Source organism: Macrobrachium nipponense, chromosome 30, assembly GCF_015104395.2.
Source record: "Macrobrachium nipponense isolate FS-2020 chromosome 30, ASM1510439v2, whole genome shotgun sequence".
Lineage (NCBI taxonomy): Eukaryota > Metazoa > Arthropoda > Malacostraca > Decapoda > Palaemonidae > Macrobrachium > Macrobrachium nipponense.
The window spans coordinates 60,570,388-60,595,954 of NC_087218.1; the positions used below are offsets into that span (position 1 = coordinate 60,570,388).

At 40.6% G+C, this 25,567-nt stretch overlaps 1 protein-coding gene across 1 annotated transcript in view; it reads right to left on the bottom strand.

Moving 5' to 3' along the window:
• Positions 1-15,173: 15,173 nt before the first annotated feature.
• The window catches only part of LOC135202565 (histone-lysine N-methyltransferase SUV39H2-like), a 294,666-nt gene continuing 284,272 nt past the window's right edge, over positions 15,174-25,567 (bottom strand). The window contains exon 12 of the mRNA XM_064232058.1: positions 15,174-15,697. Coding sequence (XP_064088128.1) covers positions 15,534-15,697 — 164 coding nt within the window. The 3' untranslated portion in view covers positions 15,174-15,533. The remainder of the gene's footprint in view (positions 15,698-25,567) is intronic.

Sequence of the window (25,567 nt, forward strand, 5' to 3'; positions counted from 1 at the left end):
GCTAACACAATGTAGTTTTATCACACACTTATTCCTTTTATCACTACTAGGCTATTATTATGCAGGACCTACACATTACCTGTACCACAGCGAACTGCTCAGTCTACCTTTCGCCTGTGAAAATGGCACATAATGACCTGCCATGAGCCAGCCCCTGAGGGAATAAAGGAGAATTTGGTTGGTGGCTAGATATTTGTGAAATATGCCACATGCTTTTGGCAGGAAATTTAAATTATGAAAGAGCTCATTTTCATGCGTCACTATGAGTTATAGGTTTCAATTGGAGTACGGAAGGAGACTACTGAACTTCGTTCCAGCAGAACTATGGCATTGTGTTTCCAATCCTCTCTGAGCAGAATCCACATTTGGGCCAATGGTCCAAAAGCAGTGGATTCTAGGAACTCTCACTTCACCTCCTCTGATGGAGACAGAATCCTTCCTTGGGAGAGGTCACTGATACCTGACATGAAGTGAGTAGAGCCACTGAAATGACAAATTTTCAAAGACAATTTGTATTTTTCATAGCTACAAACCTGAGGTCTTAATAGGATAATTTCTAGCGCCTTGCTGGATCCGGTTAAAAAGCAGACGAAAGCATGGAATCCTGTGATATCTGGCAACACATACATAGATCAGGTGAAGAGTGGTCAAGGGCCACGCATCTACGCCAGTCTTTTCTTTGACCGCCTGGGCGAGAGTTGTGTTTACCTCTCTAGGCCTTTTCCTGGTCCATTCCCAGTTTCGTTTCTTCTAGCGTGTGTGTGTGTGTGTGTTTTTTACCTGGTATTATGGCTTCTTCTGTTCCTTCTCAGTGTCAGCGTATGTGCCCCGGAGTTTCTTGTTTTTCGGCTTCGGCAGAGACCGACCCTCACATCACGTGCAGTAGGTGTCATTCGAATTTTTGTACTACTACAAATCCTTGCTTGGAATGCCAGGCATGGCCTAAGGAGCAGTGGAGGAAGTTTTATGGCAAGAGGGAGCATCGGAGAGTCAACTTTTCCTACTTGGGAGGGCTTTGCTCCTCTTCCCGATGTTTCGTCTTCTGCAGTAGTCAACCCCCATAGTAGCATTGTCCCTGCATCTCCTTCCTTTTCTTCCATTGATTCATCGATGAAAGTATCGGGAGGTCGCCAGGGTAATATTTGTAATGTAGCCCCCTCTTCCTTGGGAGCTTTTTCTGTTCCTGAGAAGGGTGAGGTTTCTCTTCCAGTGTCGGAGGCGTCCAAAATGGTGGCGATTTGGAAGACGCTTGGGATAGGGGGTACCCCGTCCTTGGAGGGGTTGCTAGCGCATTTTGTGGAGGCTCGCATCCCCCCTTCCCGGTCTGGCCAGGCCATCCCCCCTCCTCCCGGCCTCGTCTTCATGGGTAGCAGCAGGCGGCCATCTTGTATTGCTCCGCCAGTGTCTGCCGCTGTGGCGTCAGCCCTGTTGATGACGTCACGGGGTCCATCTTTGTGTATTCCTCCGCCAGTGGCGTCTCTTTCCCCCTCGCACCGAGGGGAAGCCATGACGTCACTGCCGCTTGTGACGTCACTCTCATCGATACGCCATCACTGCCGCCCAGTTCGCAACATATCCCTTCCTTGTCTTCGGAGCCTTCTCTGGCACATCAGTCTGAGGTCATATGCCAGGCAGTGCTTTGGAGGTTGGACTCTGTATTGGATGTGAAGTTGGGTGCCCAAGGTGTCGGGATCGCTTCATCAGGAAGACACAGTTCAAGATGGAGACCCTGCGCTTGGTGTTGGCAGCCGTGAGGGAGGGCGACTTCATGCTGTTGATAGACTTAAGGGACGCATACTTCCAAATCCCTGTTCATCCCACGTCCAGGAAGTTCCTTTGCTTCTCTCTTGGGGACAAGGTCTTCGAGTTCAAAGTCTTGTGCTTCGGGCTGATGACAGCCCCTCAAGTGTTCACAAGGGTCTTCTCTCTCGTGTCAAGTTGGGCCCATGCTTAGGGGATCTGTTTGCTGAGGTACCTCGACGATTGGTTAGTCTTGGCAGTTTCCAGGGAGAAGCTGCTGCAGGACAGGAATTGTCTTCTTCGGTTCTGTCTGGACCTGGGCATATTAGTCAACCAGGAAAAGTCGAACCTCGTACCCACTCAAAGGATTTACTACCTGGGCATGGTCATCGATACAACAGTGGCAAAAGCTTTTCCGTCGGATCAGAGATTAGAGAAGTTGCGGGCTGTAGCGTGCAACTTCCTGTCAAAGTCACATCAGTCAGCGCATCAGAGGCAGGTTCTTCTGGGAGTGTTATCTTCCCTGGAGAAGCTGGTCCCTCATGGGTGTCTTCATCTTCGGTCTCTGCAATGGAGACTGGGAGAATTCTGGTCTCCGGAGGGGGACTCTCCCCTGTATATGGTTCCTCTATCTTTGGAAGTGAGAGAAGACCTTCGTTGGTGGTTGGATGACCAGAATCTGTTGAAGGGTGTCCCTCTGCGTTCTCTTCCACTGGACTTCCTTCTGTTCTTGAACGCCTCCCTCGAAGGTTGGGGCGCGCACTTAGGCAGCCTCATCGCCTCAGGCATTTGAAGTTTGGAGGACAATCAGCAACATAATCAACATCTTGGAGTTGAAGGTGGCTTTCCTGGGTCTGAAGGAGTTTCGGGGGAAGATAGAGGGTCATTCTGTCATTCTCATGTCGGACAACACCACGGTGGTAGCCTATGTGAACAGGGAGACTTGGTTTCTCAGCAACTTCATGCCTTAACCGCCGAGCTTCACCAGTGGGCAATCAGTAATTCGGTTGTGCTCTCAGCCAGGTATATCCCAGGGAAACGGAACATGGATCAGATCCTAGGCACAGAGTGGTCCCTTCATCAAGTGGTGGCAGACAAGCTTTTCCAGGTTTGGGGGAGACCCATGCTGGACCTTTTCGTGACACTCTACAACAGGAAGCTGGAGGTGTTCTGTTCAGTGGTTCCAGATTTTAGCATTGGCAGAAGATGCATTCCAACATCCCTGGGACAACCTGGAGGTGTGTGCCTTCCCTCCGTTTTGTTTGAGCCGTCAGGTTCTGAACAGGCTGATGAGTTCACAGGGTCTCGGGATGACTTTGGTAGCCCCTCTGTGGCCTCAGGCAGAATGGTTTCCAGATCTGCTATTGTCAGAAGTTCCGAGGGAGATTCCCCATTGGCGACATCTGTGTCAACCCCATGCGGAAAGGTTCCACCAGTCAGTAGAATCCCTGTCTCTTCACGGTTGGAGGCTATCAAGTATCTCCTCTGAGCGAGAGGCTTTTCTCAGAGAACAGCTGGGCACATATCCAGCAGTCTTAAGAAGTCAACCTCTGCAGTTTACCAAGACAAATGGGCAATCTACTGCGATTGGTGTCATAAACGGAGTTTTTCTCCACTTGCGACCTCTATTCAGCGAATAGCAGACTTTTTAACCTTCCTCAGACGAGAAACGTTTGTCCGTTTCTGCTATTAGAGGCTACAGGGCGGCACTGAGTTTGGTGTTATGCCTTAAGGTATCGACATCTTTACCTAACTTATGAACCACGTCGAGAGTGAACTTCTTCACCAAAATACACATCTCTCACACCTCAATGGAGTGCCCGAGAATCGAAGTTGCGGCCACCGAGGTGGCAGGCCAAGACCATATTGATCATGCCACTAAGGCGCTTCTGCTTTACATGTGAGATAGTTCAAATGAGAACCCTGACTTTTTTCCTATGTAGCAATCATATACGTATTGAGGCGACACTGATAGGGTCCACCAAACCCCATCACAAGTGTACCTTTTAGGGGGTAGTCCCCATAGGGGGATAGTGCTATTAGTGCACCTCATGCAGAGCAATGTAGGCATTACTTAAGGTTCTTTGCAGCATCCCTTCAGCTCCTCTTATTCCTTTTACTTTACCTCCATTCATATTATCTTTCTTCCATCTTGCTATCCACCCTCCCCAAGCAATTATTTTGTGGTGCAACTGTGAGGTTTTCCTTGTTTACACCTTTCAAACCTACCTACTCTCAATTTCCTTCCCAGCGCTGAATGACCTCATAGGTCCCAGTGCTCCCACCTTTGGCCTAAACTCTATATCACATTCCATTCTAGGGGATAGTGATTTATCATGGACTTCTATACTGGCAGGCAGTGGCGATAGAACTGCCTTGCCTCAATCAATTTATTCAGGTTTCCCCGATAAAAAAATCTCAATTTTTGGGAATAAATTGTATTTTTCCTATACAAACCTGAGGTCCTTTACACAAGGAATCACTTTTGGCATAGCTGTACGGCCGTTAAATTCTTGAACAAGGTGGTTAGGCAGTAACTACCGTGTGGCAGGCGGGTAGGCTAGCCTGCCCAGATGTAAACACTCCACTTTGCCTTTCGGTTCAGCCCAGGTTCAGATTGAGGGGTGGCATGAGGTGGGCATGTATGTAAAGGACCTCAGGTTTGTATAGTTAGGAAAAATACAATTGACTTCCAGAAATTGTGATTTGTTCCTACACGATATACAAACCCTTGGTCCTTTACGTAAGGAAGACTCACTGATTGGTGGGAGGAATATGAGTGAGCCTCTAGAACAGACTGGAGTTCTACACACCTAGGCTACTCCTGGTCGTGATAGCGAGGAGTGTCCTGCCTCTGACAACTTGATTGGAGTATAGGAGCTGCATAATCAAGAGTCAGACTTCTGGGCCTTTTCGAAATGAGTGAGGAATCGTAACTCATCCGAAAATGGGCTGTGAAGAATATTTAGAGTCGGAGGCATTAATGCAAATTTCTGGGAAGGGTTTGCATTATTGCCAGTCTCCTTCCTCCCCTTGCTAGAGGAAGGAGCAGGATTGCTTCTATGATTCTGATAAAAAACATAAAAAGGATGCTTTATGTATAAGCTTACCGCATCAATCATCTGACCAGCCAGTGTAAGTTCGAGTCCTATCCTAAACCCGAAGGAAGAGGTGGGGAAGGTGGAGAGGCCAGTCACTCTCGCATCCTTCTTACCTCTAGAACTACACACCATAGGCAAGATGCAACTTTCCTCTTGAAGGAGCTGGGTAAGCAAGCACAACCTGCAAGCATCCACCACTGGTCCAAGGAAATGAGGTTCCTAGGACCTGTGGGCAGGCCCGAAGGGAAAGATAAATATGGTCGCAATGACCTTATCTATCTCCCTGTCCTACATATTCTTCGGAGTGATGACAAGTACCCATCCACTAGACTATCCAACTGCAGAGAAGTCTCTCACGGTCTCGTAATACTCGGAGAAAGACGTGTCATTGGACACTTCTGCAATGGCAGTCCGTGGTGGATAAAGACACCGACACTCCATGGTGGGTGTCGATCCTTATGGGTATAGCAACACGTTAATAAGGCAAAGTAATGACTGATCTGGATCAACCAATACAAAGCCCACAGTGTAGCTCATGACGATCTCGGACTCTTCAACAGCTGCCGACTGACTGCGCTCAGTGTGAGGCGAGCAGTCATGCATCCAAGACGTAGTCACATGACACTCGCCATTGAAGGGTTATGCCGAGAAACCATACAAATCGTCTATCTTGTTCGCCACCGATGTTGGGAGATGAGATGATGATTCTCTCAAGGCATGCGTCCATCAGTTGATAGTCAATTGCCTTCTAAGAGACCGAGGTCCCTGATGGCAAGACAGAAGTTCTCATAGTAGTTGAATCTCAACTAAGGAGAAACAATACTATATGCTAGTGAAAGACTAATGTGAATGCAGACCTACATCTTCACAGCTGAATCGAGAAAGTTAACTCTCAAGATTCTGAAGGTAGAAAAAGTCCCGTCGATGACACCAACCAGTGAAGACGGCTTTAATCCCTGTTGTTTTACAGAGGACTGAAAATGCTAAACCGCTATTTCACTGCTGTTTGGTGAGAAGTCGGAGTTTGCAATGAAAGTGGTGCGTCTTTCAGTAATGAAAACACAGGGATTGTACTGCCTGAAGAACAGCTTCTCATGGGCTGGATCAAGGAGGACATTTCTATTACTCTGGAAGCAGAGTTGGCAGGGCTGGGAACAGGCGAAGTCTTCCGTTATTCATCTACAATTCGGGGTGAACAAAGATTAATTGCACACCTACGAATTACAAGAGGTATTTAGAAGACAAACTCAGACTGTCTGAAGAAATCATTGTGTCATCGTTTAACTTGTAAGACCCAGTAGGCTGTCAAATACAGTATAAACTAGATAATCAGTCAGTTCAAAGTACGAGCATTTGTTCGAAAAACAATACAAAATTTTCTTGAAAATTCTGTTTGAAAAACGGAAAGTTCGACATAAGAAACGTTCGAGAAATGAGGTACCACTGTACAGTACATTAATGAATATTGCTCTGTGAAAAAATTAACGTATTAGTGAAATTTCCCCTACGGAGAAATAAATGTGTTCGGGGGGGATACGCATATCATTCATCTGTGAATTAGTTTATCACTTTTTTTTTAAAATGCTGCATTAGCTAAGTAATAGATTTATTCAATTTAGTCAACCCCACAGACAGTACATTCCTTAAACAAACGTAGGCACATTATTCTTAATCTTAAGTACAATGGGTTACAATGGGTTCGGTTTACGACGTTCTGAGGTTACAAAGCTTTTCAATTATATTTATCAGAAATTATTTCCAGGTTTATGACACATGTCCCAGGGTTGCAGCGCCTACAACACTGATCTGGCAGAAGAAATATGACACCAAAAATGCAAAATAATTAATATTTGAAGGTTTTTTATGAAAAATGCAAGAAAAATGCAGTTTACATAGTTTTTAATGCACCCAAAGCATTAAAAGTAAGGCTTTTTCAGTGACGATGTTCCGGCTTACGACGATTTTCGGCTTACAATGGGTCTCAAGAACGGAACCCCCGTCGTAACCCAGGGACTACCTGTATGGGTAATTTTTATTTTTTTAGTATTACTTCTCAAGTGTTTTAGGGTGCAGTTAATTAACCCTCTTACGCCGACTGGACGTATTTTACATCAACATTTTTTGTCTCCCGTGTGCCGACTGGATGTATTTTACGTCGACTTACAAAAGTTTTTTTTTAAATTCGCGGAAAAATACTTATAGGCCTACCAGCCTAAAACTTTTGAATCACGCGCCTTGGGGGATGCTGGGAGTTCACGGATCAAGGTGTTGTTTTGTTTACAATCGTTACGCAGGCGCGCAAGCGCGAATTTCTTTCTTGCCGCACTAAAAAGTATCTGTGACACACCTCGGAAATTATTTCGTCACTTTGACAATTTTTGTACCATTGTAAATTAGCCGTTACATGAAGTATATATGAAAATGTGCGCATTTTTATGTAGAATACAACAATAACATACTCATGATTGTAGCTTTTATCAGTTTCGAGATATTTTCATATAAATAACGATAATTGCCAAACTTTCAACCTTCGGTCAACTTTGACTCTACCGTAATGGTCGAAAAACGCAATTGTAAGCTAAAAATCTTATATTTTAGTAATATTCAATCATTTACCTTAATTTTGCAACTAATTGGAAGTCTCTAGCACAATATTTCGATTTATGGTGAATTTATGAAAAAACCTTTTCCTTACATCCGCGCGGTAACTCTTCCGAAAAAAATCATACATGTGATTGTGGTAATGTTTGCACCATTTTAAAATTAGCCGTTATATAAAGTTTTATATATGGAAATGTGCGCAATTTCATGCACAATACAACTAAAAACAACCCATGGTTGTAGCTTTTATCAGTTTTGAGATATTTTCATATAAATAACGATAATTGCCAAAATTTCAACCTTCGGTCAACTTTGATTCTACCGAAATGGTCGAAAAATGCAATTGTAAGCTAAAACGCTTATATTTTAGTAATATTCAAGCATTTACCTTCATTTTGCAACAAATTGGAAGTCTAGCACAATATTTCGATTTATGGTGAATTTATGAAAAAAATAACATTTTCTTTACGTCCACGCGGTAACTCTTCCGAAAAAATCATACGTGCGATTGTGGTAATGTTTGCACCATTTTAAATTAGCCGTTATATAAAGTTTTATATATGAAAATGTGCGCAATTTCATGTAGAATACAACAAAAAATAAGGTTGTAGCTTTTCTCATTTTTGAAATATTTGCATATAAATCACGATAAATAGAAAAAAACCACGTTTGGTCAACTTTGACTCTACCGAAATGGTCGAAAAACGCAATTGTAAGCTAAAACTCTTAGTCTAGTAATATTCAGTCATTTATCTTCATATTGAAACAAATTCGAAGTCTCTAGCAAATTATTTAGATTTATAGTGAATTTAAAAAAAAATCTTTCCTTCCCTCCGCTCGCGGATTCTCCGCCACAAATCTCCGAATGCGTAAGTCCCATTCTCGGAATATTTGCTCCGTTTCATATTAGGCATTTCATAGAGTTTTATATATGAAAATGTGCGCAATTTCATGTAGAATAAAACGAAAAATATTTGAAGGTTGTAGCTTTTCTTATTTCCGAAATAATTGCATATAAAAAATATATAAAAAAATTCTACATTCGATCAACTTTAACTCGTCAGTTATGGTCAAAAACTGCAATTGTAAGCTAATACTCTTACAGTATAGTAATATTCAATCATTTGTCTTCACTTTGAAAGAAATTGGAAGTCTCTAGGACAATATTTAGATTTATGGTGAATTTTTGAAAAAAATATTTGTTTACGTCCGCGCGTTACTAATTCATGCATTATTTTGTGATAATATTTTCTCTGTGTTGCTTTTATTGTTTTACAATGTGTTATATACCAAAATGATAGCAATTTAGTGTACATTACAACGAAAAAAAAGTAAGTAACTGTTACCTTTAATCGTTTTGCGCACAGCGCGATTTGAATACAATTATATATGAAATTTCGTTTTTGCGCTATCATATATCGCATTATTTATATATGATAATGATAATTTTTTTCATTTCTGATGGTTGCATACTAAACTTCAGGCAATGACAAAAAAAGGAGCCAAAAATGAACTCTTAATCTTGAAAACTAAGTGCGCTGTGATTTTTTGAAAAAATTATTTTTTCAGCTTCCGCGCTCACTCCGAAACCCCTCCGGCATACGGGAGACAATTTTTTATTTACCGCTCCAGTGTAAGAGGGTTAGTAGCCTAGTATTTAACTTATAGTACTGCGCTACCTTGTATCTGTGTAGTATTTTACATATAGCTAGCTTGCATCTGGGTGGAATTCTTTTAGTTCAATTTTGTGACTTTAGTGTTGAGTTACCTTATTATTCAGTTTTAAAATTTATCTCTCAGACAGCACTTAATTTTAACTGGTAGTGCCATGTTTTCCTATGTACGAGAGAGTATGCTTAGATGGACAGCCAGCGAAAACCACCCCTTAATTTAGAGTAATATACATTCGCTTAGGTTCATCCTGTTCTTATTGACCTTCTGTCCTGTTTGTTAAGGACAAAATTGCCATTAATATGGGGGGGGGGGGGAAATTTCATGTGCAGTGTTAAACCTCGCTCATAAAATGGTTGCCCCCATGCAAACAAAGTTCAAATGGCTGCCCACATGGCATAATTCTCTCATTTTTTCTTTTCTGTATCATTCCCCCCTGCTGCAAAATGTCTCGTGCTATTCTAGGATGCCATAAGAGCGCTGCTGCAAAGATTAGCAGAACTACCTAGGCCGGTGGCATTGATGGGCCCTAAAACGATCAGACTTCCAAAGTTCAGCAGCGAGTGCCCGGATTCACTCTCACAAGTATTTTGGGTTTGATAGTAAGCAGACATCCCCTTTTCTCGCTCGCCCATTCCACAGGACTGTCAACCCTTACCCCAAGTGTTACGGGCCTCAGTTCAGGATACCCATATACTGGATCGCTGCTTTGGACTCCTACAGTAAGCCTAAGACTCAAGTATTTTGGCATCCTGTGCTCACACCACATATTATTTCTCTCTCTCCATTCATCAGTAAACCCTCCTTTTGTTCCCCTAATCAATTCTTTTCTCAGGCTGCCACCCATCATTTGCATGCTAGTTTAATTCAAATTTGTGAACAGTGTGATATAAGTGAATTTGATTGGTTGTGCCAGTCGTGAGAACGTTGATAGTCAGTGAATGCTTATTATTTCAATGGTATGGTATTAGGGCTTCAATTCTTGCCAATCCTACTAGTTCATTCAATAGCTCTCTCTTTCAAGAGATGCCTTTATTGTGAGTGATCAAGGAGACACAGCTCACCCTTGCATTCATTGTCTGAACCTATCCACATGCAATGAGGCGTTTCATCTTTTATGGCACCACTGAGTCTTTATAATAGTAGTTTATTATTATTCACATGTGCCCATAGCATAATCAATTTGTAATAATTGTTATTAACTTCTGATATATGTAATTACTTGTTGATTGAGTATAATTACACCTTGCAGTAACTTGACTAAGAAGCATACCAATGGTTATTAATCTAAGGCTGGCATATAACAAATATGCATGTACATGTTATCCTCTTTCCATTAGTGTATTTTTCATTTCAATTGGCTAACATTAAAGTTTGCTCAGTCTAGGAGTCAGGTTACTGTGTATTTAGCCTGGACAGATGGAGTAAGTCAAAACACACACAAGAGGTATTCCACTTTAGAGACACAAGTAACATGACCATTGCTATGAAAGTGAGGATCTGTCCATCAGTATTATCTGGATGATCAATTGACCCTGAATGTGAAACTATTATAATTATGGTTTGTCTTTATACAAACATTAAAAGGGCTGAAAACTTAGTTTGACATACCATTATTTCTCAGCTTGCACAATGTTGTTTTGCTTTAAAAAAAAAAAAAAAAAAAAAAAAAAAAAAAGAAGACACCAAATCAGCAATGAACATGATTACCTAACACTGACGAATGCAAATGATTTAAATGCATCCATCTTTACCTAATATTCAACCCATATTTTATAGTAACAAATATGAACACATTTATGAGGGAAATTGCGAGATGTTGAGCAAATCTATAATAAAGCACCTCTCTCAAATTATATAAAAATATAAAAACCAGTTTAAGAGGAAATAAACAATTTCCTTGCTGATCAATGTTAATTAAATCTGAACATTTCAGTAGAACACTGGAGTAAAGTTGAAACATGTGAATCATGACTGAAAATATACCTATATTCTCCCACAAAAGTTTTTTTTTACACCGATCTAAAATGGGCCAGAAAAACGTGGTGCCTCTGAAACTATCCCTTTAAACATTCATCACATGTGCTAAGGAGTGTAAAGGATGGGATAAAAGCTCTTTTCTACAGAAACTTGTAATGTCATTAGGCAAAACATAATAAATCATATTTACAGCTTAACCATCAAATCTAAATAAAAAAATTACTTGCATATTTGGGGAAACAATGACTACAACTTAGAAGCAAAATATTTACCCCTCTAGCCTATACAAAATTAGGAGGAGGCTCATGTGTAAAGAAAATAAATTAGAGAAAATTCTATGAAAAACACTACTATTCAAGGTGTAAAAGTTTCAAGTCATGTAATTCATGAAAGTAATCTACAATGTCTGGATATCTACAAATGTCTCTCAAATGCATTTCAGTTTCATTTACTTACATACTGTAATTCGGAAAAAAATTGATAAGTACAGTTCATAAATAAATGAAATGTACAGTCAGTCCCTGGTTATTGGCGGGGGTTCCGTTCAATGCAGGGTCCTAAGCAAAAACCACCATTAACCAAAACTCAGTGATTTATGGCGGATGGCCCCCGATAAGTGGTTAATGGTGCCTCTGGTAGGCACGTTATGGGGCCATAACTCAATAACCGAAACCCGGCCCGTTGTGGCACCATAAAACCATATCGCCATTAACTGAATGCGCCGATAACCAGGGTCTGCCTGTATATCTTCAGCCTTGGCTGCAAATTATGAATAAATAAATTTAAATTTTACCCATTAGCATAAGAGCACCAGATAAACTATATTACAATACAAATCAGGCAGCAAAAGGGCTCATGTAAAAACTGGAGACAAAATTATATACAACAACTTTGAAAGGCAGTGTGAATTGGTGTAAGAAAATGGACATTTTTCACTTATAAAATTGGTCTGGTTTTGTTACTCTTCTATATAAAGAATGTGTACATGGCTTCAGTTTTACATAAGAATCAAATATATATAGTACAGGCAGTCCCTGGTTATCGGCGATCCAGTTTTATGGCACTTGCCTGGCACCATAAATTAGGTGATTTATGGTGCCATAAGGGCCCATAAATCTCAAAGTTTTAGTTAATGGCAGTTTTTGCTTATTGGCACCCCCAGGAATGGAACCCCTGCTGAAAACGTAGGCTGCCTGTATATATATAAATACATATAAGTATAAGTGTGTGTGTCTATTGAGAAGGAATAGATCAGTAAAAATTGTCAAGCAACAATTTAAGTAAAGTTAAATAAATACTATTTAGAAAAGGAAAGCTAAATTAATAATAAAATAACATATATCATTTTACCAAGGTTATCTGATAACATAAAAATTATTGAATCAATAATAGGAACAAAAACTTATATGCAGAAAACATAGAAGCTAACACATTGTATGTACACCTGGACTTTGGACCAGGTCATAGTATAAAATATATGTGACAGAGACAAACATTTTCAAGTCTGCAATGTCTAATAACCAAGGCTTAAGAAATGGTTTTAGCAGTGCAACAACAATGCAAAGTCAGTGTCTTTATTAAATCCATTATTGGAGAACAACAGTCACCTAATGAAAGAAGCTTTGATCATCTATCTTTTGATTGTCACTGAAAAACATATGGGCACCTAGTTGGGCAACACCCTGGTGCCAACCATGTAGTGCATACGTGACTAATTGAATGATACACTAAGTATTCTTCAGCATATAAAAAGTAGTAAAACAGATGAATGGAAGTGAAAAACGTGAAAAAAGTGTAAAAAGTAGGTAGATATGGCAATAAACCCAAACCATGAAGTCACGGTTTGCACACACAGACAGAACCTTTTAAGGGTAGCACAGAAGCAGACAAGACAGACACATAAGTGAGTCGATGGAGGGAGAGAGGCAGAGTGGTGAATAAGTGTGAAGTGTCATGATAGCATCGCTACAAACATCGAACAGATCAAAGTCCAAATTTTGGAACTTAGAAAATTTAGCAATACCTCCCTCAGACAGGCAAGTCAGACTCAGTTTCCAACACCCAGATACATATTTAGGTGGAAATCTATAGTTTTATGGAGATAATTAAGAAAACTAAACAATCTACATTAATCTCCTAGAAAGTGATTACTACTTTAATTAAGAAAACTAAACAATCTAGATTAATCTCCTGGAAAGTGGTTACTACTTTATGCACAAAGAACTGTTACAATGAAAAAATAAAAAATCATGTAAAACTGTTTCTACAAAAATAGATTACAAGTTGAAGCAGAGATGCCTCCCAGTCATGTTTACCTGTTGCCTAGGTCGGAAGACACCAATCTACAAAATATATTTTCATCAAGTGTACACAACCATCACAGACAGAAAGAAGTACTATAAGTAAAGATAATGAGAACACAAACATATGAGAGGTGGATGTACGTGTATACAAATTCTTGTACAATCAGTCATTGTGTCTTATGATATTACCCATAGGGTAAATGCAGGTAGCAGTCCTAAATTGAAAAAAAAAATTATATAAATAAATTTTTATGTGTAATATAAATGTACATTTATAATAAATATAATAAAAATTTATTTTATTATAAATATACAAAATTAACCACCACTATCATATCCACTACTATGTTGTAAGTTTCAGGATACAGGCTATACATCATATATAATTATAATACTGGTCATGATACATAGTCATAAAAAATAATTTACATAAAATATAAACATAGTACATGTAAGACAAAAAAAAAAAAGAATTTTTATAAATTTTTATCATGATGCTTATAGTATAGTACAGTAGTGGATATATGAGGTATTTAACAATGGATACATTTAAGAAAATTGTAATTTTCTTCATTATAATTGTACATATATTGTATATGTTAAGATATTTACTTAATTATCATTTTATCATTACAGGTACTATTAACAAATTGGGACTGTTACCTGCTTTTACCCTTCTGGCAATAAAAATAGGCATAATGATGGATGGTATAAGAACTGTACATAATAAGCACCTCTTGTACATTTGTGCCATCTATCATTGTCTTAACTTGTACTTTTTTCACCTTGTATCTCAAATAATTTTATTCAAAAACTTATAAACCACAGATGGCTGTGTACAAATTAAACATTTTTAAACTACGTCTTGGTTCAAAGTCCAGAAGTACATGTTTTGATGCTTATAAGATTTCATTCCAGTTAATTATGTTATTAATATTTTTGTTATAATCTGCTACTTTTTAAAATTATTTACCCTTCCTTAATTTTCCATTTAGCCATCCTTTTTCTAAATAGTATATACAGACAGTCCCCAGTTACTGACAGGTGTGTGTGCGTGTGTTCTGATGGTTTGACAAGCCCGATAACCAAAAATGGCATTTCAACGCCATAACGAGTTAATGGCATCTCTGATAGGTATGTATGGATGCCAATAACTGTAAATTAGTACATTTGGGCACCAAAAAATGCCACTTTTCATTACTAGACAAGGCCCATAAAATAAGATCTCTGATAACCAGAGACTGCCTGTCGTACTTACTTAGCTCGACTTGTATTAGCTGCTTGACCTCCTCTTATCTTCATTGATCTATTCCTTCATATATAATATATATATATATTATAAAAATTATATATCTATATATAATAATTATATATATATTATATCTATATATATATAATATATATATATATATATATATATATATATATATATATGCAGGCAGTCCCATTATCAGCGGACTTGGTTAATAACAATCTGGTCTTATGGCAGTTGTCTAGTGCCATTAAAAGGGCGATTTATGGGGCAACAACTGGCCAAGTTTTAGTAATCAGCACTACAAGGTGCCAATAATAGTGTTATGGCGCCATAGCATATCTAAGAGACGCCATGAGCACCATAAATCGCTGAGTTTCGGTTAATGGCGGTTTTCACTTATCAGCACCCCACCAATAACCAGGGACCGTCTATATGTATGTATGTATGTATGTATATATATATATATATATATATATATATATATATATATATATATATATATATATATATATATATTTACATACATACACACACACAAATACGTACAATTTATTGCTAGTGCCTCTTCTTGAAACAAATCTTTTCACTTCGTAGTTACATTTTCAAGACTAATACTTACAAGTATTATTCTAAAGAATCATTAAAATTTCATTCTGTAGCATCTCTACCATTATAATATTGAAACCTCCTGAGTGAAGAAATTCAGAGTTCACTAAAATGCCAGTGGTTTCTTTATCCATAATCTATGCATGACTAAGCACTACCAAATTTAAATGGGTTTTATAAACCAACCCTCAGCAATCTTATTTTCTATATAATACCGGTATACACAAAAAATTTGTACAAAAAAAAAAAAGGAAAATTTTTCTACAATTACACAAATCAAAAGAAATATTTTCTACAGTTTGCAGCACCACATCGGCACTCTGTTTTACCATATTTTAAACCACGATTTCCCTTTGGTGTTTTCAAAACAACATTAGGAGTACCTCCCATTGTAAATCCTTTTTTCTCTGGTGTAGTAGACTCTTCATCATCACTGAGTTCTGAAAAAAATTACAATATATTGAAAAGAAATCCTAAACAATAAGTTGTAAGGTTCACAGTTGACTCCTATCAATTAACAATGAAAATAAACATACACAATAAAAACTTTTACATTAGCCTAATATGGTTCAAATTTGGATTAGCAATAATTTTTTATGATTGGAAAATTATGAAAACAAAGATGTTTCAAAAGCTTGTTAGCGAAAATAACCTTTATAATATTGAAAAACCTATTCGATACATTTTGGATCAAGAGATTTTTAGATAACTGAAATCTATAAGAAAAGCAAATGGAGATAAAGAAGGATGTTGAAGAACAATGTTGTAGTGGATGGATAGATTAGAAAGGCAGAACATTTCTTTTACCTTAAAGATGCATTGGACTTACCAACTTAAAGGTGTTTGAATACATGCACCTCCTCTTACTTTCAATGTACAGTTTACAGGAAGTTTATTACATAGCAAGGTTTGTAGCCAAGAATGCCACTCTTAAGCAAAAATGTTGCAAATACCAAATCAAAAGCAACAATTCCCTGCAGCAATTATTTGGCATCTGTAAAACTGATGACCACTGGATTCCAACACTCTCCAGACCAAAAGTGTCACCACAGTGAAGTAACTCTTGAATTTGCAATGGTCATAATAATTTTACCTACAGTATTTTATGAACAGCCCACATAAACCACTCCTTGAGACTGAGAAGAAGGCCAACAGTAAATTCCTGATGTCCACTAATTAATTCTTAACCTCTGGGTTGCTAGTAAAAGCCTACACAGGTTTTTCACCAGCTAAGAAGAGAGGAGTTACCCATCAGCCATCAGTTCATACTGTTTTCTATAAAATAACCTATGATAAGAGTTTCCATATAACTGCTATTAACCTTGAAGTGTAAAAAAAAAAAAAAATCTCTACAATCTGGGAACCTATTTGTAAGACATAACATTCTGTAATAACCAAGGCTTCCCCTTCATTGCAAAATCTTTCAATTTCTTTTTCATGATAGCTCACCTTTGCTGATAATTTCCTTTATGAATTCGACAATAGAAACTATTTTGAAAACGGGGTAGCAAAAAGAAGAAGAAGAAGAAGAAGAAGAAGAAGAAGAAGAAGAAGAAGAAGAAGAAGAAGAAGAAGAAGAAGAAGATAGTTTCTACTCTTGACATTTTTTTCTTTTTATGGAAAAAAAAAAATAAAATGATATTGTTATTTTACAATAAAGTTTTGTACATACTTACCTGGCAGACATATACTTAGCTTACGTCTCTGACGTCACGACAGAATTCAAAACTCGCGGCTATCGCGACAGGTAGGTCAGGTGATCTACCTTACCCGCCGCTGGGAAGCGGGTGTAAGAACCAACATACCTTTCTTGCCAGATTTTTTCTCTCTTATACCTGTCTCCTGAGGGGAGGCTGGGCGGGCCATCAATCGTATATGTCTGCCAGGTAAGTATGTACAAAACTTTATTGTAAAATAACAATATCATTTTTGTACATGAACTTTCCTGTCAGACATATACTTAGCTGATTGACACCCTTGGTGGAGGGTACAAGACAGAAAATAACAAAGAAAAGGTAAACAACACCTGTTGTAGGATAAAAATAACCTTGGTTCTTACCTGTTTAGGCTGAAGACTTCATAGATACTGTCTATTAGTCTGCATAGCCATAAGAGCTACAGCGGAGGGCGTGACCTACAGCTGAAAAGGACTCTTTGGGTCTACTAACGGGACTTGATATCCGCTTACTTAGTAGAATCCAAGTCGGATCATGTCAATGGGGGTTCGCCCTCTTCTATGACAGAACCTGTCCACTACCAACGCAGGGAGCTTCAAACCAAATCCGATCACCTAACCAAACTAAAGTTATTAGTATTACGAAACGAAAAAAGATGCCTACCTGCATCATTTTTCATACAACCATATGAACTCAAATAACAAAAACAAGGGAAAAAACTACTAAGGATATGTTCAGCCTCCCCTGCCCCAGCACCGAATCCGCCGATACGTACGGGCCTAACGCGAAGCACTCGTCATACGTAATACTGCTTCTTTTAGTAGCGGTTGGCGAATACTGAATTACATCTCCAGAATGTAGTTTTCATCAGATTCTGAAGAGACATATTCTTCTTAAAGGCCAAGGAAGTGGCAATTGCTTTCACTTCATGAGCCTTGACTTTTAGGAGCTTGAAATGTTCTTCATTACAAGATCTATGTGCTTCTTTCACCACACTTCTAATGAAGAAAGACAGCGCATTTTTCGACAATGGTCTGCTGGGGTCCTTTACAGAGCACCATAGTCTGTCCTCAATGCCCTTAAGGGTTTTCTTCTTCTGAAGGTAGTATTTTAAACTCCTAACAGGGCAAAGAGTTCTTTCAGGTTCTTCCCCTACTAGGGCAGATAAACCACGAACCTCAAAGTTCCTTGGCCAAGGATTTGAGGGGTTCTCATTTTTTGCTAAAAACGAAGGAAGGAACAAACCACGGAATCTCCTTTGAAACCTACCTTTCCTTCTAGGGCATGAATCTCACTAACCCTTTTAGCGGATGCTAAAGCCATGAGAAAGAGAGCTTTCCTCGTGAGATCTTTGAAGGAGGCTAAATGTGGTGGTTCAAACCTAGCGGACCTCAGGAAACGAAGAACCACGTCCAGATTCCAACTTGGAACTTCGTTCGAAGTTTTCTTGGAAGTTTCAAAAGATCTTAATAGATCATGAAGATCTTTGTTATTCGAAAGATCTAAATTCCTATGTCTGAACACCGCAGCCAGCATGCTTCGGTATCCTTTGATAGTAGATACTGCCAAACCGCATTTTTCTCTGAGGAAAACTAGGAAATCTGCTATCTGAGTCACAGAGGTACTGGAAGAGGAAAACTTCTGGTTCCTGCACCACCGGCGAAAGACGTCCCACTTCGACTGGTAGACTTTAAGGGTCGAAGGTCTTCTAGCTGAGGCGATAGCCTTAGCAGCTTTTGTCGAAAACCCCTTCGCTCTGACAAGACTTTTGACAGTCGAAAGCCAGTCAGATTGAGAGCGGGGAGGTTTCTGTGATACCTGTCGAAGTGGGGTTGTTTGAGCAAATCTTGTCTTTGTGGAAGTGCTCTTGGAAAGTCCACCAACCATCCCAGTACCTCTGTGAACCAATCTTGGGCGGGCCAGAACGGAGCTACTAGCGTCATTCTTGTCATCTCCGAGATAGCAAATTTCTTGAGGGTTTTGTCCCAGTACTTTGAAGGGGGGAAAGGCGTAGACGTCTAGACCTGTCCAATCTAGGAGAAACGCATCCACTGATACTGCTCCTGGGTCTGAGATCGGGGAGCAGTAAAGTTTGATTCTTGCGTTCTTTGCTGTTGCAGAGAGATCGATGTGAGGTCTGCCCCATCTTCCCCACAGGTCTTGGCATACCTCTGAGTGTAGGGTCCACTCGGAAGGCAGGAGTTGATTCTTCCTGCTCAGGAGATCGGCCCTGACGTTCCTTTCTCCCTGTACGAATCTGGTGAGAAGACTGATCTTCCTTGTTTGAGACCACAGCAGAAGATCCCTTGCTGTTTCGTACAGGGAGAAGGAGTGTGTCCCCCCCTGTTTTTTGATGTACGCCAAGGCTGTTGTGTTGTCCGAATTGACCTGCACTACTGCATTTCGGACGTGGGGCTCGAAGGCTTTCAATGCCATCCAGACTGCCATCAACTCTTTCTTGTTGATGTGCCAGGACACCTGATCCCCCTTCCAGGTGCCTGACACTTCTCTTGTCCTGAGCGTCGCTCCCCAACCTGGTTCCGATGCGTCGGAAAACAACACATGGCTGGGGTTCGGCATGTAAAGGGACATTCCTTCCACAAAACGAAGTGGGTTGTTCCACCACCGAAGGTCTCTCTTGATTCCCCTTGAGATCTTGAAGGAGAACTCCAGATCTAGGGAGAGACGCCTCCAGTTCTGGTATAGGAAGAACTGTAGAGGCCTGAGATGCAACCTTCCTAGAGAAACGAATTGCTCCGAGGAGAGTGTCCCCAGCAGACTCATCCACTCCCTCGCTGTGCATGCATCTTTCTCTAGGAAGGTCGTTATTTTCTCGTAGCAACGAGCTATCCTCTCTGGCGACGGAAAAAAGCCCGAAAAGCCAGAGAAGCTATCCGAATCCCCTGATAGATCCGCTCTTGACTGGGGATTAATGAGACTTCTGGAAGTTCACCAGAAGTCCCAGAGAACTTGCCAATGTAAGGGTCTTTTGAAGGTCCTCCAGACATCTTTCTTGAGACTCTGCTCTGATTAGCCAGTCGTTGAGATAAAGCGACACCCTCACTCCCTCCAAATGTAGCCACTGCGCCACGTTTTTCATTAACCCGTGAAACTTGGGGGGGGTGCAGTCTATAGGCCGAAGCACAAGGCCTTGAATTGGAAGATGTTTCCTCCCATCATGAATCGTAGATACTTCCGTGAAGAAGGATGGATCGGCACATGAAAGTAAGCGTCCTGAAGGTCTAGAGACACCATCCAGTCCCCTGGACGAAGAGCCGCTAACACTGAGGAAGTTGTCTCCATGGCGAACTTCCTCTTTTCCACAAAGACGTTCAGGGCGCTTACATCCAACACCGGTCTGCCTTCGTGAGAAACGAACAGTAGACAGACCGTTTCTTAATAACTCCAGCTCCAAACAGTGAGGAGACTTCACTCGATCCGTCTCTCACTGCTTTATCCATGCAAGTGAGGACGCAGTTAAGATCTTCAGGAGACAGAGAATCTGGGGTCTGGGTCTTATAGCCAGAACACCTAAAGACCAATCAAGGAAGTTGAAAACTTCCAGGACTCGGAACATTCCCTTCAGTAGGTGGTCAAGTTCGTTCATTCCCCACGTAGTCTTGGCGGACAAGAGGGCAGAACGACGAGCAGAATCCACCAATGAAGAGAAGTCCGAGTCCGCCGACGAAGGGAGAGCGAGGCCTAAAGGTTCTCCCGATTCGTACCAGAATCCCAATCTGCCAGTCAGTTTAGACGGAGGGAAAGAAAAAACCGTCTTCCCTTTCTCTTCCTTAGAAAGGAGCCATTCCCCAAAACCTCTGAGCGCCTTCTTCATGGAAACAGTAGGTTTCATCCTTACACAAGACGAAACCTTCGACGTCTTCGAAGTGGAGAATAACGAAAGAGGAGAAGGAGGAGCCACAGGAGAAAGGATATCTCCAAACTCTTGCAGGAGTAACTCTGTCAGCCTCTTATAGGAGGAAACAGAGGAGTCTTTTGGTCCTTCTTCTTCTGAGGGGTCCTGTTCTTCCTGAGCTGAAGAGCCCTCATGATCCTTAGAGGCGCGACTATTCTTAAAAGAGTCTCTAGAGGAAGTAAGACGTATACGTCTTGGAGACAATGCTTCAGAAAAGTGTCTACTTGCAACATCCTTCTTGTCTGGAGGAGTGCGTTTCCCAGATTCTTGGAGCCTAACAGGAGTAAGTCGGCTGTCAGGCGCAGAGCGCCTGTTTGAAGAAGAACTTCTATCAGGCTCTTGGCGCCTATCCAAAGGAGAGCGGCTACCAGGCGAACAGCGCCTGCCATACAAGAAGCGCCTACCAGGCTCTTGGCTCCTGAACCGAGGCGAGAGGATCTCTGGCGACGAGCGCCTACTAGGTGAGCGCCTACAAGGGGGAAGCGCCTGTTAGGCTCTCGGCGCCTGACTCGAGGAGAGTGAAAGTCAGGAGAAGAGCACCTGCCAGGAGAAACGCGCCTAACAAGCTCTTGACGCCTGTCCAGCGAAGGGCGCCTGTCTGATTTAGGGCGCTTGTCAACCGGAGAGTGGAGGCGAGACGAGGAGCGGCTACGAGGCGAGTAGAGCCTACTAGGCTCTTGGCGCCTGTCAAGGGGAGCGATTCCCCCTGTCTCGAGAGAAGAGCGTCTGTAGGGTGAAGATCTCCTACGCGCAGTTTGCTCCTTGTCCGAAGGAGAAACCTGTCTGTCAGGCGAAAGGCGCTTGGACGCAGATGTGATCTTGTCCGAAGCAGAAAGTCTCCTGCGAGAATCCGAACGCACAGGTGAGCGCGCCGCTTCCGTCGAATAGCGAGAGTCAGGAGAGGGGAGCCTGGACTTCTTTACAGGAAGCGAGACGTCCTTCCTACGACGAGAAGACACGCAGAGAGAGCCAGCCAGAGCCGAAATCTGCGCCTGAAGGTTAGCCAACACCCTTGCAGGAGAATTCACAAACTCGTGAACAGGTGACGAGGCTCGATCTCCGCTCGGGGAACGATACTCCTGAGATCTCTTACGCTTCTTCGCTTCCACCTCAGGCTCTTCCGAAAAAACTTCAGGGCTGGAAGGGCGGGCGCAGGGAGCGTTCCAGGCTCTACGTTCGAAAAGGGCAGCGAGGCTTCCGAAGAGCTCCATCCTCGTTTAGGAGAAGGCGAAGGCGAAGACGAGAAGCATTGGCGCAATATTTCTCTCTTGGAGCGATCCAAGGTAGCCTGGGAACGATCAACAGGAGCTACCGAGGGGACGCCTGACCGTTGGGGATGCTCCCTAACCTTCCTGCGGCTTTCGACTTTCCTCCTCACTGGGACTGGGAGTCTGGAAGAGGTCTAGGCCTGGAAGCATTAGGGAGCCGATCAGACGCACCCTCCACTGCACTGGGTTCACTGCACAAATCACTATTGGAATCACTCTTACCTTAATTGTTTTTGATTTTCCTCTCCATACTGCGAATGGTGGCTTTCATGGAGGCCACTTCTGAAGGCGCATCTTCGGCTTCGGTGCAGGGAGCAGGAGCTGAAACTGACAAAGGAGCTACTTCTAAAATAGGATTATCTATATCCAACTCGCTAATACGAGATCTACTACTGCTCCTAGAAGAAGCTTTCCTAACTTTATCCTTTTCAAGCTTCCTCAAGAGGAAGACAAAGACTTCCATTCATCCTCATTCAGCTTTTCACATTCATTACAAGGATTATTAAAGGTGCATTCATTCCCTCTACACTTCAAACATACCGTGTGAGGGTCTACCGCAGCTTTCGGTAGCCTCACCTTACACTCAGTCATACAACAAACTCTAAACATAGCAGTTTTCTTAGTATCAACATCAGACATCATGAATCCAAGAAAAATCCAAAGAAAAGTCCAATAACTGTCCACAAATCGCGAATGCCAGGCCAAAAGATCGGGTACTTCACCAAAAGTCCGTAGAAACAATCCAGAGCGAAAACGAGAAAAGAATCCAACTGTCAAGAGGTACCGACAACAGGTGTGGTCGACACCGACGACAGAAAAAATCTGGCAAGAAAGGTATGTTGGTTCTTACACCCGCTTCCCAGCGGCGGGTAAGGTAGATCACCTGACCTACCTGTCGCGTTAGCCGCGAGTTTTGAATTCTGTCGTGACGTCAGAGACGTAAGCTAAGTATATGTCTGACAGGAAAGTTCATGTACAAAAATAATATATTAATAACTTAGCCCAGATAAAAGCTTACAATAACAAAAGAATTAGTTTTCCAATACATATCAAATGTTTCTACCAATATCATTCTTGGACAACTGGAGGAGTTGCAGTCTTTGATTTTTTTTTTAAACTGTAATCAAGAGAAGGCCAATATTATTAATAAAAGCCACTCAGTGGGCTAAAATGTTTTGTTCCCCCCTTGTGTGGTAGATCCGAGTCAATGGGTCAGCGAAATCATTTCCCCATGATGGAAATTCATTTTTGGGTAGATGACTGCATATTGTCCCAGCACCAGGCCTAATAAGCCTAAATTCTATAGATCTGTCATACCATGTTATACTTCTACCATGATTAGATCCCCATTAACCTGCCCAGTAACATTAAGCAGATAAATCCATCTGTTTTAGAACTACAAGTCTCATGAACAAATATGCTTAGTTTTCTGCTGACTTCCACGGCAAAATTCAGTTATTCGAATGTTGGCAACTATCAACAGGGTGAGAGAGTATATTACAAGCCCTTTACCTATTTCATTACATGACCTGATTTATACTGCCTTCCCTGACTGTTATAATGCATTCGTAGTTGGCAGAGACTGCAACAGCCACTTTCTTTCACTGTCTTGAACCTCTGCAATATCTATTTTGTCTCCTTCTCTTACTTTGTATTCATCAATTAATCACTTTTACGTCCATCTTTTATCCCCTCACTAATATCTAGCTGATTCTACATGGTTTGCCAATCCAAATGTTTTGGTTTTCATAATTATGAGTTGAATGTCTTGGGAGAGATTATATAAATGGCTTGGCATAGCAGAATTGCAGAAATAACAAATACAGATCCGTAGAGCTTCCTCTATCTCTACGTTGAAATTTTTGATCAGAAAGTACGGAGGTTTTGTTTTCCCTACCATCTGGAGGAACTTGAATCAAAAGGTGAAGGACTCATCAATAACCCAGTCTAAACCAGAAAATACATTTTCACCAATGTTTTCTTGTTTGCTCTCTAGTCTATTGTCAAGCAGCATGCTGCATTTTTCTTCATTAGTTAGACTTGTGATATTTTTTTACTTTTGAAAATAAAAGGGTAATTCAAATTGGATTTTTATTTATGGCATCTTTGATTAAAGACAAATCAATTTAGAGTTTTAGTAGAGTTACACATCAAAATAGATAGCCTTCTTTGTAAAGTTCTACTGACTTGCGTTAAATACTATTCAGAAGTACGAGATGTATTACTCTCTGATCTCGTTTGGAGATATCATCATAGACAATGATTTCTTGACCTTCTCCTGCAGTCAAATTGCCAGGTAACCATAAATTGTAGTCTGAACTTCAAGAGTCCCCATGACCCCTGGTAGACAAAACTTAATGTTAGAAACAAATTACCTATATCTTGCTCACAAATTACTCTTTTTATGTTGGAAAAAGGATACAAAAGCCCAAATAATACCTATTAAACAAAGGAATTTATTCCTCATTATTTATCCAATGGTTCCCATAAAAAATAATCAACTGTTATCAAACATATCAAGGAGTCACTGACATGGATTTCTTAGCCACAGAAATCAAGTGATTTCCAATACCAAGTTATCCTTCAACCATAATCCCCCTGAACTTATACATATAACATCACACTCCTATTGATTATGGGGTTGATACAAAATTCAGGATGTAGCACATCACTTGGTTATTCTTTTAAGTCTTTTTTTTTCTTCATCAAAGCAACTAGTCTAATCTAATGCAATTATATCTTCTGTCTATGCTTCTCAGATTTAGTCCCAGTGACAGAAAAAAATAAGACTTATCATGCAGTCATACTATTATACAAAACTACATAACTTATCAAAACGAATTCCTATCGGCTTTCTCAAGAAACGAAGGCAAATAGGTATAAAGCTGATAAGCCATTACATCAAATATAACTCAGAATTCTCACATATATATGCCATCACAAGGCATAACTGATGACAATATTGGTGCGCAATCAATATTGCATGGCTGTGAAGTCAGTGTTATAATTGTAGGTTGATTTTAACGTGTTGTTCAGCAGGTAATTTCATTTCAGCTATTCACCACATGTGGCTTGACATTATGATCTTGTAGGTCCCTTAAGGCTGTACAATGGTAAATGTTGCAACAAATTCACAGAGCAATTTTAAGCGTTAAGCAGTCGTTTTAGTTTCATTCATGAATTAGGTAAGCATGAGTACTATATCTATGTAGAATATATGCCTATACTATAACTCATTAAGAGCTGTGATAGCCTATAATAATTGAGCAATGTCAGGCTGCTGACGGCTAGTATATTTACGAAATAAAAACACAATGACTATGCATCTTTTGTATGATTCTTTTAAAAATTTATACAATACAGTATCCAGTAATATTGTATGTATTCTCATATCATTATATCATAAAATACTATCAAAGCGGTCAGTGTTTTGGATTAGAAATCAGCTGA